This window comes from Sceloporus occidentalis, unplaced genomic scaffold, assembly GCF_023333645.1.
Source record: "Sceloporus occidentalis isolate IW3139 unplaced genomic scaffold, rSceOcc1.0.p SCAF_137, whole genome shotgun sequence".
Classification (NCBI taxonomy): domain Eukaryota; kingdom Metazoa; phylum Chordata; class Lepidosauria; order Squamata; family Phrynosomatidae; genus Sceloporus; species Sceloporus occidentalis.
In genome coordinates this window covers 837,646-853,582 of record NW_028317117.1, presented here as the reverse complement: position 1 = coordinate 853,582, position 15,937 = coordinate 837,646, and the positions used below count along the sequence as shown (strand labels likewise).

Genomic DNA, 15,937 nt, shown 5'->3' with positions numbered 1-15,937 from the left:
AACGTCGCTTAATAAGTATGGTAACTTATACTGACATTGAGAAGCTGTGAGTTTTTAAAAAAAACAAAACAAAAAAACCCCATAATGTTTGATGTCTTTTCTAATTGGATTAGAATTCCTTCCAGCTGGTCCCTAGGTAAAATCCCAACCTTAAAAAGACACATAAACATCTATCTGTGCCTTTAATGGGGTATGATTTATTTATTATTATTATTTTAATTATAATTATTATTTTAATTATAATTATTATTGTTATTATTATTATTTTATTTTTTTATTATTATTTTAATGATAATTATAATTATTATTTTAATAATAATAATAATAATAATTATTATTATTATTAGTACTATCATGGTTATTTATTACTTATTATTATTTATCACTTATTATTTGTACAGTACGAGTACTTTTCCATGTGTAATGATTTGAAATACTATAGAAAGTTTTATGTATTAGAGAGCGGGGTTCACAATATACCTTTTTGCACCAAAAGCCTTAAAAATAAATAAATCACACATAAGTGGTTTATATAGCCCATTTTGGAAAACAGTTGAAAAAAATGTAGCTCAGAAAATGAGACTGATTAAATTTCAAGAGTCTTCCTTTTTTTGGGGTCCCTCTTTTTACCGTCAGTTCTTGTTTTGCTTATTTTTTTTATTTATTTAGTGCTTTTTTTGTCTTTGGTTTGTTTTCTATGCCCGTTCCTTAAAACCAAAGAGATGCCTTGTAGTTTAAAATAAATGTAAAAATATAAGATCATTTTATACCAAAAAAACAATACATGGATTTTCAATCTTTTTTTTCCCATAGCTTCAACATTTCTGGAAAGTCTTCATCTCTATGCTTACCTGCCCAGAGCGTGATGGTAAAATGAGAGACCCCCCCCCAAAAAAAATGGGGGCTCTTGAAATTTAATCAGTCTCATTTTCTAAGCTTCTGCAACAAACTGAAATCTCATTCCTTATCCTGAAAAAATGGCCCAGAGGCAGAAATACATGAATAGTCAAAACGCCTAACATTCTACTGCATCTCGTTCATCTTCCCGTTTATTAACCCCTTAATGACAAAACGCATTGTTTTTAATGGGTTTAGGGACCGCCCATTATCCTTAAGGGGTTAAATTTTATGTTATTGAATTAATAGGCGCTGACTGCCCAGCCGATGGGTCCGAGTGATACAGGCCAGTAACACCAATGGGTTGGCAAGACTGGTGGAGAAGACACTCTTTGGTTTAACGTGGCTAGGTCCTTCTTCACATTATTTATGTGCCACTGGTGGGTCTTTGACAATGTCCCCAGAAGAATATTGGTTAGGAAGAAGTCTAGATGTTTAATGTCTAGATAAATAAGGTGCCAGGATCTGATGAGCTTCACTCAATGGTTTTTTTTGGGGCGCTCAATAAAATTAATTCAAAAAATTCTATTTAATATAATATTATGGTGAGGAAACAAACCAATATATGAAACCCAATATATGAAACCCCATATGGTATGGGGATTTTATGTGGGTCTTTATCATAGCAAACAAAATTATTGGTATCAGTCAACGTTTTCTGGACAATGGACCTTGCCAAGCAAACCTCCTTCATTCTTCGACGAGCTACGTAAGAATTGAGATCCAGGTAGGAGTGTAGGTATAGTCCGTTTATTTTTTGTGAAAGCATGTAAACGGGGTAATGGAGTACCATAAACATCTATACCAAGCCATAATCAAGTCTTCTTTCTTTCAATGTGCTGATAGAAGATTGGGAACTCTCTTGATCCATTGCTTGTCAGCACCATGGACAAGGGAGGAACACTTTTTTACCGAGCAAACAATATGCCACACAAAAATATTTAACCAAGAAGAATTTAGGAGTAATTGTAGACAATGAGAACTTAGTAACGGTGCTCAATGTCAGTCAGCTGCTGCAAGAGCCAAAAGTAATTCTGCTGTGTATTAAAGGGGGTATAAGATAAGATCACCGCCTTGCAATTCTAACCACAAAGATCATTCTAGATCTGAAATGTGAAAGCACAATTCCTTGGCACGAGGCAAGCCATGGCCTCTGACGTACTTTTTATTAAAAAAATGTGAATTTGCTCGTAAGATACAAACATTCCACCTACACAAAAATCTCCTCGTATAGTCTACCTTACAACGCGTCTGCCGTGATTCATACGGACTGACAAAATATTACTGAAAGCTAAGGGTGAGAGGGCAACCTCAACCCCTGACGGGATTAAAATGCCGTTTATGGCCTCCCGCTCAAAGAATCCTGAATTCCAAGATATTGCAGAATAAATATCAATGTATATCAGGACCAGATGTGTACCTGGAGTTCACTGCCATTGTCGGCAGAAACGTGGCTCTGTCATTTGTGTCAAATCCTGACTTTTTCATAGTTTTATATTTGAAATAACCCAATATATCGGTGTACGCTTATTGGAAAACAGTCAAAAAATACAATAAAACGGCTTGACAGTTAGAAAGGTACTGCCGAGAAATGGTAAACGTTGCGGTGGAGATGGTTCCCCCCCATTCAGGAGACATTCTTCGTGCTTAAGGATTGAATTTTTGTTTTAGAATGACTGGGGTCATTGAGAAATGCCCCTCGTGTTTTTTTTAGTAGTAAATCATCCTTTTTCTGGACTAATTAATTCGATGGTCCCTTGAATTTCCAAGAAAATCTCATTACTCAATCCGCATCCATGGCGCTGACAGTAGGAAATTGATTACTTGGTGGATTTTAAAGAGTGGCCTTTGATGAAATACAGACCCTACAACTAAACAAAAATATCAGATATCAATTGGCTTAGCTGAGAGGAAGTGATGAAATATGTAGCAGTTGTTACACGACTGCATATTTTACATTTATATACCTCGGAAGAGAGGGGATTAGCGGAACGTTGAATCAATCATTTGTACGTAATGTGAATGAAAAGCGTAATTTTCAATTCTATCATTTTCATTTTTTTTTCCTTGAATGGAATTTAAAGGTTGATAAAAAAAATCTTGAAACCGTTACATTAAACATTCAGAGGTCCCGACTTTCCATCTGGCACACTGGGCAAAAGCCCACTTAAGTCATCAGGTGGCTGCTGGCCTTAAAGCGACAGGTCAGTGTGATAATCGCCAGTCCGGGCCTATTTGTTCATATGTTAGGCCGGGTTTTCTTCAGAGCCTCCCAACCACTCCTACGAAATGCTTTCTCTTTATTATACACCAATAAAACAGAGAATAATGAGGTTTGATATCCCTATGAACCACTGGAAAGTTAGTGTCCCCACTCATTCTTGTATGCCCGATGAAGCCTAGAGTCCACCAATGGACCCACTGCCCATTCCGTGGGAGAGATTGGGGCTTAAATTTAAATTATTCCTTTGGATAGACAAGGTACCAACCATGGCCTTATCTCTTTAGCTAAAGTACAGGTTATCCTTTTGGGGAGGGATGGAGCTTACGGATTCCATCTCATAACCTCCCCAAGCTGTGAGATACATACAGGAGGCACCATGCATGCCATTACAGAGCGTTTTCCTGACGTCCATCAAACCCAGATTTGTCCATCAGGTAGTTCCAGCAGATAGATCCAGATTCTTGACTCCAGAGAACATCTTTCCCCTGCACTCCAGCACTATGAATGTGCGTTGTCTAGTTGTCTACTGCTTTGAGGCTGAGCTCTTGTTATGTGGTCTACTTACAGTGGACCCTGTGACCCTGTGACCTCTTCAGAACGACCCATTCTACTGCCAATGTTTGTCTATGGAGATGGCTGCCGGTGTGTGCTTGATTTCATACACCTGTCAGCAATTTTTTTTTTAGAAAACACTTAAACCCAATAATTTGGAGGGGCGTCTACATACGTTTGGTCATATAGTGTAGGTTAAGTTGAGTTGTCATTTTTACCTTAAATGCTATATAAAAAATATACATCTAGAAAGCTATATAAATACTAGAGAAACAGGAGAAAGGCTGTCGGTGGCAGCCGATGCAGGCCTCTCCTCTCATTCCAGTATCGGCTTACAACATTTTAGACAAATACAACGTGCTTTTAATTTCAGCTGCCGAAACTCTACAAAGTGAAAACAGGAGATCACAAAAGATGTTTGTTCCTGCTTTTTCTGCTGGTGGATATTGCGTGCTCCCGGCAGCGACGGCAGCAGCAGCAGCTGGACCACGACTGGTGCCCCGTTCCTATCCAATTCTGTCAGCCCCCCCCCCCACACACCTGTATTCAATCTTCGCTGGTGTTGAGAAGCACCAGTTGCTGTGCAGCGTCTCGGACTGTGGTGGAAGCCAGATTGTGGGTTGGCAACTCAGCTTAGTCTAGTTAAATCCTTTGTTGAAGTTGTCGTTGAGTAGCTGAAGTTATTACATGTGGAAAGAGTAGAATGCAGCACGTTAGGTTGGAACGTCGGTGGACATTTCAACGGCAATGGACCAAATGGAAATTCATAAATCATGTAAAACACTAAAAATGATGAATTCTTATGTATTGACATGTACAAGCCTGTCTACTAAAGGACAGTTTAATGTCTAAGGCAGCCTCAACAAAAAGTATGTAGGTATATTAAGGTCCTTTATGAGTACTTGGTTTCAAAGTTCCCAAAAAAATACTAACCTTAGGGAGAAGCTCCAGCTACTGAGCTGCAGCTCTGCTTCCCCTCTGAGGTCTGATGATTCTCACCACTATTCCTCTAGCAGCCAATCAGCGGCAGGAAAGGACTCCTTGTTGAAATCAAAGTAAGAGCTTTCTCATTAGACCTCATTGCAAGGTTCGCTGAGCCAGCGTTGGAGTAGTAAGTATATCACATGTCAGGAGGTATGTTTGTGGGAGGGGCATATGCAGATTGGGAGATTCTGCATGTGTTTGCAAAGGTGACACCATATACATTTAAAGGGACCTCTCATTAAAGTACATATGGCGACTGTTTTGTCCCTTCAAAGAAAGAAGAAGCTGTCTTCCAAATTTTAGCAAGCAAATATTTTTTTTTCACAGTAAGAAAAGATGATATGTAAATATACATTAAATAATTAAATAAATAAACAAATGAATTCATCTACACAAGTTTCCTTCATCCCAGAAATTGATGAGGAATGGATCCTTTTGAGGTTTGCTTTAGCATTGTTGTTTATGGCAGCGAGCAGCCTTGTTGGTTGCCTGCCCCATGGACCCACCACTGCTTAAAGCAGTGATTGCATTTTTTAAACACAACGTTTCTGTTCTCCCCAAGACAGTGCCTTGCCTGTAATAGAAAAGTTTCACATGTAGTCTTAAACACGCAAGACTTCAGCTGGAAGAGGTATGTGAAGGCTACCCGATGGCCTAGACTAGAACTGGCATCCCTTCCACAGTACAGAAATGTGACTACTCATAAGACCCATCAGACGGCAGTAGGAGAAACATCGTTGGGTATTGGAGCCCACTGTGAGAGCGACCTATCCTCTTCATCGCTGGCACTCTATGGGTTAAAACGGTCAGTGAGCATTACTCATCAGCTCACGTTGTCAGTCTAGTAAATGGTTAATACTAGTGATTAGAGACATTGGCGGATTCAAAGCAGCTTTGCCTTTGGATGCTTTGTAACAAAGTGATAATTTACCTTAATTTTTCAGAAGTTATTTTTTTTAACCCCTCAAGGACAATGGGCCCATTGAAAACAATGCATTTTGAGCCCGTACAAGGGCTTTGTCATTAAGGGGTTAATGCCCTCAATCTCTGGACTCCTGCCCTAAAGACCACCACCATTACATAATTCACGTTGATGTAGAAAGTGTTCAAATCTGGAGAACCAACACAACTAAATTAACACTTAAGCTTCCGGTCAAATTCATATCCAAAAAAGCGTCGGAAGAATGGAATCAATGTTTGGTATTATTTTTTTTATTTTTTTTTAAAGTTAGAATTAATCACATTACTGTGTTGTTTTTTTTAATGGTAATAGATTTTTTCCACCTGGGTTAAGAAATACATTCCACATCTGCTGAAGCTTGAAACCAGACGCTAATTGAAATCGTATGCAGAGCGGGATCCGATGGTGAAAACACAAAGCGGGCTTTTTTTTTTCTTACACAAGGGCTGGGAACTGGAGGTCAGACATGGCGTGGTGCCAGGCCACTGAGGTTGGCGAGACAAGATTTAGAGACGACAAGGACAAATTAGAAAATGATCGTTGAGCAAGAGATTGGAGGGGGGGCTACAATGAAACCAGTTCGCATTCATCTTGATACCTTCCTGGAATGGGAACACGGTCAGACCTCCGTACCGAAAGCACGGATGTGAAGGCGCGTTTAGGTATCTGAACTATTTCCTATTGATCGGCCGTGAACGTCCAAGACTCGGTATACGTTACACTGGGATCCGTACACCTAATCCGAAGACTTGAGCGGTCAGATCCTGTTTCCGGGAAACGGGAAAGATCTGACGATAATGTCACAGAGCAAAAAGGTCACGGATCGTTAGCAACTCGATATCACTGTGTCCTGTTATTATCTTAAAGGTATAGTACGGGACCATTGGAAAAGTCTCCATTTTTTTAAATTTTTTTTTCGAAACAGGCTAGTATCCGGGACCGATATCTCTACGAACGTGGCAGGCAGCTGAGATTGTATAGAAGAAGCCTAGAACAAGTTTGGACCTCAGAGGCATCTTGAAATTTAGCCGCCGTACACTTTGGAGCATCTTGTTTGAAAATAAACTAGTTTTCGATGCTTTAAAACTTGAAATTAATCCCTTAAGTACAATGGGCGGTCCCTAAACCCATTGAAAACAAGGGCTTTGTCATTAAGGGGTTAATTGAACCTCCTTCTTTACATTTCTTTTTATTTATTGTAATTTTATGTAACACAGCAATTTTTTTTTTTAGTGAAATATAATGCAATGCTGTTTCTTGGAACTATCATTTTACTGTTTTATTTTGCTAAAGGGAACTAAAGGTAACTTAGCGTCCCTTTAGTAAATCTGGCCTATTTAATGTATATGTAGCTCACAAAATTTCCACCTACAAAAAACAGGCTGTTGAGGGCACGGTCGGGGGCACTGATGACGGTGGTGGTTCCCATTACCAATTGGCACTCGGATTGCCAAGAAAAGCCACCCAAATTCAAAAGGCTTCAACTCTGATTGGACGATTCCAGGCTGGATTTCATTATTTTGAGGTCCTGACCATACTTTTGGGTTATCAGCCCTCCCACCACAAAAGTGCCTCATTCATGGCGTCCAAAGAGGGCTTTAAGATACAGGAGACGGGTTAAAGGGCCAAAGTCTTCCCACCGATTCAGCCACCGATACGGCCTTGTTAGGATTAGATAGAACAGGATACACAAAATATGGTTATATAGGGTAACCAAATCCCGAATAGGATTTACAGTATGTATGTACTGGGTGAGCACTATGTATATCCAAGTTTAGGTAGAAAGTGCGAGGTGGTGTTTTTAATACCTATAGAATGTGGTAGTATGGTATGAAAAGTAATGGTATTGAAGACGACCTTGTTTTATGCATCGCTCCCATAGTTTGATACATTTTGATATCAAGAAAAATATAATTTGTTAAAAATGTGACATTGATTTGCGTGGCAATGCAACAGGGGCAGAATTTGTAGGAAATACAAGTTATTGGAATTAAACAAATAAAATATTTAAATTTTTTTGGTTTTTAGGTAAAAAAACATGTGGGACCAGTGGTTCAAAAATTATTACTCTGCATTTTTGAAGACAAGTCATATCATCCTTAATTACTAAAGTCAGAATTCCAATTTCTAACTTTCAGAAGACAACATGGAACTTTGCCGCGATGCGATTCCAGATAATCAACAAAATCTGTCGAAGGAGACGTGTGGTTTATTCTTCACATAGATCCAGAGACTTCAAGAGACTACCCTTAGAATGCCCTCTGTTACCAGACCTCTGATTCTATTGCACCGGACCTGCTTGCTACTGCCACCAAGTGGTAAGAGACTGTACTGCATCAATGTCAGTACAACGAATATGTTACACCTTTGGAATGTATTACCTGCGATATCGCATTTTTAAAACATTGAACACCCTGTTTGTGGCCTTTGTATGTCACGAAAATATGTTGAGAGGTTTTTTTCAGAAGCACCGCCCCTTGCTGGAAACACGAGCCAGAGAAGCATACTCAGGTACACTTTGCTACATTTGGTATAATAGGTGCTCATTCTCACAGCATTTATCACGCATCGGCCCGTGGAGGGTCTCTTAAAGTTGCTACAACCTTGGGAGGAGCATGTTCAGAGTCAAATACCACCTTTTTTTATGACTAAACACCTGTGGGCAGGTGCTCGTTCTATTGTGTGCCTGTACCCAGAGCCGGCCTTAGGTGTTCTGGCGCCCTGTGCGGACTACTCCTCTGGCGCCCCCCCATCCCAATAAAAAGAAAGTAAAAAAATCTCCCCCCCTGCCCCTTCTCACTGCCTTCCCCCCCCGCCCCTTCTCACTGCCCCCCCTGCCCCTTCTCACTATCTACCCCCCTGCACCTTCTCACTACCTCCCCCCTGCCACTTATCACTATCTACCCCCTGCCCATTATCACTTTCTACCCCCCCTGCCCCTTATCACTATATCAACCCCCTATCCTTACTTACCTCGTTGCCGGAGTCCTGCGGTGGGGGTGGGAGGCTTCCCTCTTCCCGATCTGCCGCTGAAAACTTCACGAGCAACCGCTCGGCGCCCCTGGCAGGGACTTAAATGAAAACATTTAACTTGTTTAACTTTATTTAACATCCGCCATGTTATATAAAGTTAAAAAAACTTTATTTAACATGGAGGATGTTAAATAAAGTTACAAAAAAAAAACACAATGTTTTAATTTAAGTCCCGGATGGCGCCCCTGTTGCCATGGCGCCCTGTGCGGCCGCACAGGTCGCACACCCCTAAGGCCGGCCCTGCCTGTACCAATATAAAAGTGCTCGATTCTCCCTGAACATTATTTTCCCTGCCCTTTACTCCTACCTGCCTATATACCTGTCTCAGTTACCTGCCTGACCGCTCGTGACCCTAGTCCCTCCGGTTTGACTTCCCAGTTATGACTGACCTGCTTATTGGACTGAATAGCTGATGCAGTGCCTTAAATTGGGAAAGCGATATGCTGTGGCAATAAATTCTAAGATTTTACTAGTTACATGACGTAAGGTCATGATTTATAAAGACACGGAGGCGAGTATTATGCATAACTCTTTTCTTTAATCCCTCAGCAGCAAAGAGAGAAAATAAAACAAATACAAATAGTAAACTCCTCCCTTTCTCCATATCACAATGTACATCCCAAAACTCCTCCTCTTTTCTTTGACATGGCTCAGATAACATATCCAACAGTCATAAACATAGATCCAGCAGCAGAATCTTCGTTCAATGAACTCCAACGGAACACGGAGTACCGCCACGTGATCATCCACGAACAAAAAAAGCCCAACGAGACTTTATTCAAACATTCTCTTAGCAGACGTATACTTGTCAAGCTAAAAAGGGAAAAACAATATGGTAAAATCACGCCATCAGAATTGTATTACCACAGGATATTAAACGACCCCAGTCTTTTAAAACATAAGAAATTATTAGTCATAAACATTCATTTAACCAATGGGAGGGCAAATAAAATAATAAATCATAATCAAGCCCTAAGGCATCGGGTGGGAATAATACTCGCCTCCGTGTCTTTATAAATCATGACCTTACGTCATGTAACTAGTAAAATCTTAGAATTTATAAAGACACGGAGGCTCATATTATGCATCTTCAAAGCTGAGCAATAACATTAGAGGTAAAATGAATAGTAGGTCTAAAATAAAATTCCTTAAATGTAGAATCCCTAGACCAGTCGGCCGCTTTAAGTAAATCTTCAAGCCTGCAACCAGAGGTAAATGCCTTAGAGGCCATAGCACTCCTGATAGAGTGGGGCCCAAATATAGAAGTATCAACCCCTGCCTCAGTTAAAACCCACTTAACCCATCTAGCTAGTGAAGGTGTTCGAACAGGTAAATGCGGTCTGCGTAATGCCAAAAATAGATCAGGACGAGAGATGTCTCTAAAATCTTTAGTCCTAGATTCATATTCCTTTAGACAGGAGACGGGGCACAGGCGTGAATTATGTGGGAAAGAAGGATAAGAAACTGAGGTAATAGATGTTTTAGTTCTCCTTGAGATATCAAATGTGACTCCGTCGGGGGTAAAAGATCTACCGGAGATATCCAAAGCCCTGACATCTGACACCCTCTTGCATGAGATGAGGCAACAGAGGGCTACCAGCTTAGCCGATAATTGGCGTAAGGACAGTTCGTCATTGGGTGGCCACCGGGTAAACAGACGTAACAACAAGGTAACATCCCAGACCGCATTATATCTAGGACGAGGAGGCCGAGAAAGTCTAATGCCTTTTAACAAACGACAAATGACTGAGTGTTTACCAACCGGTGTACCCTCAACTCCCACGTGTCCCGCCGAGATTGCGGACCGATATGTATTGATTGTACGGTAGGCTCTACCATCCTCAAACATTTGAGTAAGAAAACGCAATACCATACTTAAAGGGGCAGATATGGGATCCACGTGTCGTCCCATGCACCAATAAACCCAGTATTTCCAGGCACCTCTATAGACCTGTCTGGTACCAGGTGCCCATGCTCCTTCCAGGAGATCGAGAGTTGCCTGCGGAACGTCCGCGACAACCCAAGGTCCCCGGAGAGTAGCCAGGCTATTAGGGGAAGGTGCTTCTGAACTAACAACGGATGAGGTTGACCGTCTATGTTCGTTAGAAGGTCCGGGTAGTGGGGAAGTAACCGTGGGGAATCTATGGCCATTTCCAACAGAGTCGGGAACCAAGGCTGCGAATCCCACCAAGGGGTGATCAAGACTAGTTCCGATCTGTGTCTGCAGAGGTGCAGCAGTGTGCGGGGAATGAGGCAGAATGGTGGGAACGCGTAGTGTCTGCCCATCGGCCAAGATTGCAGGAAGGCATCCGTGCCTATCGCGTCTGGGTCCGGCTTCCAACTGAAGAAACGCGGACGCTGTGTGTTCAGACGGGACGCAAAGAGGTCCAGGTCTAGTGGGCCCCAGAGAGTGAAGAGACATTGAAAAATGTCTTGACGTAAGCGCCAATCGCTCGGGTCCCGCAGAAAACGAGAGTTCCAATCCGCCTCTGCATTGGAGATGCCCGGTATGTGGGTCGCTTGTACCGAGATATTGGAGGCTAGGCAGAAATGCCAGAACTCCGACGCGAGGTGGGTCAGGTCTTGAGACTTCGTGCCGCCCAGGTGATTGATGTACCTGACTGCGGACACGTTGTCCATACGTAGCAATACGGAACATTTTGAGGAATGTTGTGCGAAACTGCGAATGGCGAATGCGCCCGCTAGCAGTTCCAAGCAGTTTATGTGGAGGTTCTGTTCCTGTCTGGACCATTTCCCTCCCGTGGAGCGGTCTCCGCATCGAGCCCCCCAACCCCGGAGGCTGGCATCCGAGTCTATCACTAAATCCGGGGCCGTCCCGAAAATTGCCCTGCCATTCTAGCCATCTATGTGTTGAAGCCACCACGAAAGCTCCTCGGCAGCCTCGCAATCCACTGGAATGGCGTGATCGTATGACATGCCCTGTCGGAGAGACCGAATCTTCAAACGCTGAAGAGCACGGTAATGAAGTGGGCCTGGAAAGATCGCCTGAATGGAGGCGGATAGAAGGCCAATGACCCTTGCAAGATGACGAATCGTAATCAGTGGTCGATGGAGGACCTTCCTGATCTCTTTTTTGATCGACCTGACCTTGGCTACCGGGAGGTGAAGGGATGTTTGCACCGAGTCTATCAGGAAGCCCAGGAATTCCATCTTTTGAGACGGGATCAGGATAGACTTGTCCCAGTTGATAAGGAAACCCAGATCCCGAAGGAGACTCGTGGTCCAATGTAAGTGGCGTTCTAGGGAGTGTTTGTCCTGCGACATAATTAATAAGTCGTCTAAATATATAATTAGACGCACTCCTTTCCGGCGCAGATGGCCGATTACGGGTTTTAACAGTTTGGTGAAACACCAAGGGGCGGAAGATAGGCCGAATGGCAGGCACGTGAAGTGCCATTTCTGATTGTCCCATACAAATTGAAGGTATTCTCGGTGGTAGTGATCCACTGGGACGGTGAGGTACGCGTCCTGTAAATCTAACTTCGCCATCCAATCCCCTGTGCGTAGTAGATCCCTCAGGGAATGAATACCTTCCATTTTGAAGTGTTGGTAAGAGATGAAGGCATTCAGGGGTCGGAGGTTTATGACAGGCCTGATGCCTCCACCCTTCTTGGGAACCATGAAAAGGTTGCTTACGAAACCGGGGGAGTTCATGGGAATGGGAGCGATCGCCCCTTTGTTGAAGAGGGATTGAACCTCTTGAGTGACTAACAGTCTGTCTGACGGGGAAAAATGAATCGCGTGAGGAAATACGGACTGAACAGGGGAAGTAAGGAAGTCTATCTGGTATCCCCTTACAGTCTGCAGAACCCAAGGGTCTGTAGTCAATCTGTGCCAATTGTGAGTAAAGTGACGCAGTCTGCCCCCGACCCTGGGAGGGTAGAGGGGTGCATGGGTACTCACCATAAGGGCGTCTGGATTGGTATGATCCTCTTGCGCCGCGATTTTGCCAAGGGCGGCTCCTCTGCGGGAAGAATGGGGCAGCTGCGGGCCTGTATTCCTGGTGGGTTTGCCTGGATGTATTGGGACCTCGGGAGCCGTGGTTTGGACCCCTGTGATAACGGCCGGCCAGACGGCCCCGACCTCTGCCGGCCCCTCCAAAAACCTTTGGGCTAAACACTCTCTTCATGTTAGCCTGGGCCTTATCCAGTGCAGTGAATGTCTGGACGAAAGAGCCTAAGTCCTTTACGAACTTGTCCCCAAATAGCATGCCTTTAGCTGAGGTACCAGGTTCAGAAGTGGCCATGTTAACAAGCTTAGGCTCGATCTTAATTAAGATCGCCCTGCGCCTTTCACTGGCTAGGGCCGTATTGGCATTGCCTATTAAGCATATGGCCCGCTGTATCCACCCCCTTATGGACATAAGGTCCAGGGGGGTCACTCCAGAAATTGCCTCCTCCACCATCTCAAAGATACGGGCACAAGGGCCCAGTACATCTAGAACTTTATCCTGGCAATTCCGTAGGGAAAAGTCCAGGCCCTTCTTTGGCCTCCAGCCGGTCTTTCCCAGGAATTGGGCGATTTTAGGATCCACGTCAGGTGTATTGCATGCCAGGTCAGGGACCGTGGGTCTGGGGCATTCGGCTTTTAACTTATTGCGGGTTGCTTTATCTAGGGGATGGCGAACCCTGGCAGCTATATATTTTGCCACGTGTTCCGTTGGGAACCAGTCGGCTGACCTGGGGTGGATTAGATTATCAGGGTCGAACAGGGGTTCGCCCTGGGGGTCGAGCAGCGCATTAGCGTCTGCATCAAGGTCAGGTCTTTCACCGATAGGTGGGACTTCAAATATAGGTTCATCGTCAGAGGTGGACTGATCGATGCCCACGTCCCCTTCAGAAGCCTCCTCTATGTCGGAATCAGAATCCGAATTCAAAGCCTCGGCTCTTGCCTTTTTCCAGGTGCGTACCAGTTTTGCCCGGTACTGGGCTCTTTTGCGCGGTGCGACCGTGCCATCCTGTGCATGACGTACCATGCCCGTGTCAGGGATTAATGAGGCCGGGGTAATCGTGTGTCTGGATTTAACACTAGCCTTTTTAGGGGGTCCAGACTTCGGGGCCAGAGGGCCACCGGTCAGTGTAGTGTCCCGGGCTTGGGGGCCCTGGGTAGCTCTAATGGCAGAAGTTATAGAATCCGCTAGGGTAGTGGACATGTGGCCCATGGCTGACTGGACAGCAAGGGAGACAGAACGCTGCATAGTGCTGTCAAACAAGGAACGAAATTCCTCAGAATTCATGTCAGTAGGGGCATCCTGACAGTCAAAATCAGAAGGAGCAGTAGCTCCAGTCTGGGCACCATCTCTGTGAGACATGCTACAAGTATAAACTAGTGGGAGTAGTGAGGAGTCAGTGATGCAAGTAACTCACCAAGGCAGAGAAAAAACCAAATGGCAGGTAAAAGGACGGTGTGGTGTGATAGAGGGAGATGTTCCAAGCAAAAATGATACGTTTTGGCGCCAAAACGAGGGCATAGGGGGCGGGAACAACTTCAAAAAATGCCCAGAAGGCTACAACAAAATGGCCGCCGCGGCAAAAACTGCGCATGCGCGACGGCCGAAAACGGAGAAAATAATAGAAATAGAGAAAAAACGGTAGTTTGGTAATAAAAAGAGGGGCCTGGGGCCCAAAATGGGTACCCAGGTGAAGGGGAGGGTAAACTCCTAGGGACACAACCGACCCAGGAGTGAGAAGAGAGAAGAGAAAAGCAGTGGGAATAAGGGTATAGAGAATGTATAAAGAAAACTTCAGCAGTACACTAATACAACAATGTACAAATAATAATTCACTAAATACAGTGCTTAACATAAAGTATAAACAAGTAATAACTATGCTCTATAGGAGGAGCACAAATAAAACATGTACTTATCTGAGGGAAGCAGCAAAGAAAAGAGGAGGAGTTTTGGGATGTACATTGTGATATGGAGAAAGGGAGGAGTTTACTATTTGTATTTGTTTTATTTTCTCTCTTTGCTGCTGAGGGATTAAAGAAAAGAGTTATGCATAATATGAGCCTCCGTGTCTTTATAAATCCGGCACCCATATAGGAGAGAGCACTTATAGACACAGAAGATCAGACCCATTTGTCCTATCTGTCTGCATGTTTTTTTCCTGCCATGAAGACTCAAACCTTAATCAGCTTCCTTAGTCACTCAGCAACAGTGTAGCAGTTCACACAACACCATCATGGGAAGCATGTGTGGCTGAGTATAGTGCATGTGAGTGAGGGTGTAGTGTGTGCGTGTTTGAATGTTTTGTTTGTGGCTGAGTGTGATTTTTGTGGCTGGTCCTTTTTTTGACTTTTATAAACTTTATGAAAACTTTTTTTTACAAACACTACTTGTTTGACTTTTTTGCACTGGCAATTAGTTATCCTTTTAGTTATTTATATATATATATATATATATATATATATATATATATATATATATATATATAAATATATATCATTAGTTATTCCTTCATGTTGATTTTGATCAAATAACATATAAAGGGGAGAACCTCCTGCTCTTGTTGTTAACTAGGGCTGGATGTGATGTGTGTTTGAGTGACACACTGTGTGTGTGTTCATTTGGCTGAGTGTGGTGCGTGTGTTTGAGTGTATTTCCCTTTTAATGAGCGCGATCAGTGGGAATTTGCATTGGTGGGTAAAGGGTGGTCCGTATCAGATGGCTTTATCTGGTTGAATACATGCTCCTGTGGCTGAGAGTGGTCCGTGTGGTTAATAGCCATCAGTGTTTTCACATTTACTATATCCAGTTCAAGTCCTAAAGTGATTTAGTACCTGTCACGGGAGGCGCATCCATCAGAACATTTCAGATCTGGTTTATTTCAGCGCATGAGCAATGGTTTGCACGTGGAATTCAGATAACATAACGCAGATTTATAAAAAGATCTGTACTTCTGTAACCATCATTTATCAAAGATCTGTCTGGGTTATTTACTTCCAGGCTTGTAACAATTAGAGCGGGAACTATTATTTATGTCGTAGGCAGATTAAACTATATCGTGTTTTAAAAAATCCATTAGAATGTTAAAATCATCCAAAATTTGCCAAAAAAAGAGACAGACCTGATTTGTGTCAGACATTTAACCAAATAACACTTCTTTTACAATCTCGTTCAAACGAATAATGCATAGAAAAAGTGTTACCTATACGCACAGGTAGGTTAAATTAGAACATAGCTGCCAACAGCCCTGAACTAATCACTCTCTTTTTCACAGGGTAAAAAGGGCAACCCGTTCATCATTTCAATCCAGATAACATGA

General features: G+C 43.1%; 1 protein-coding gene across 1 annotated transcript in view; it reads left to right on the top strand.

Annotated features, from left to right (window-relative positions):
* The window catches only part of LOC149281196 (chordin-like protein 2), a 38,183-nt gene extending 27,135 nt beyond the window's left edge, over positions 1–11,048 (top strand). The window contains exons 11-13 of the mRNA XM_089499546.1: positions 10,179–10,300; positions 10,636–10,687; positions 10,879–11,048. Of these exons, the coding sequence (XP_089355672.1) occupies positions 10,179–10,300; positions 10,636–10,687; positions 10,879–11,048 (344 nt within the window). The remainder of the gene's footprint in view (positions 1–10,178; positions 10,301–10,635; positions 10,688–10,878) is intronic.
* Positions 11,049–15,937: the final 4,889 nt, after the last annotated feature.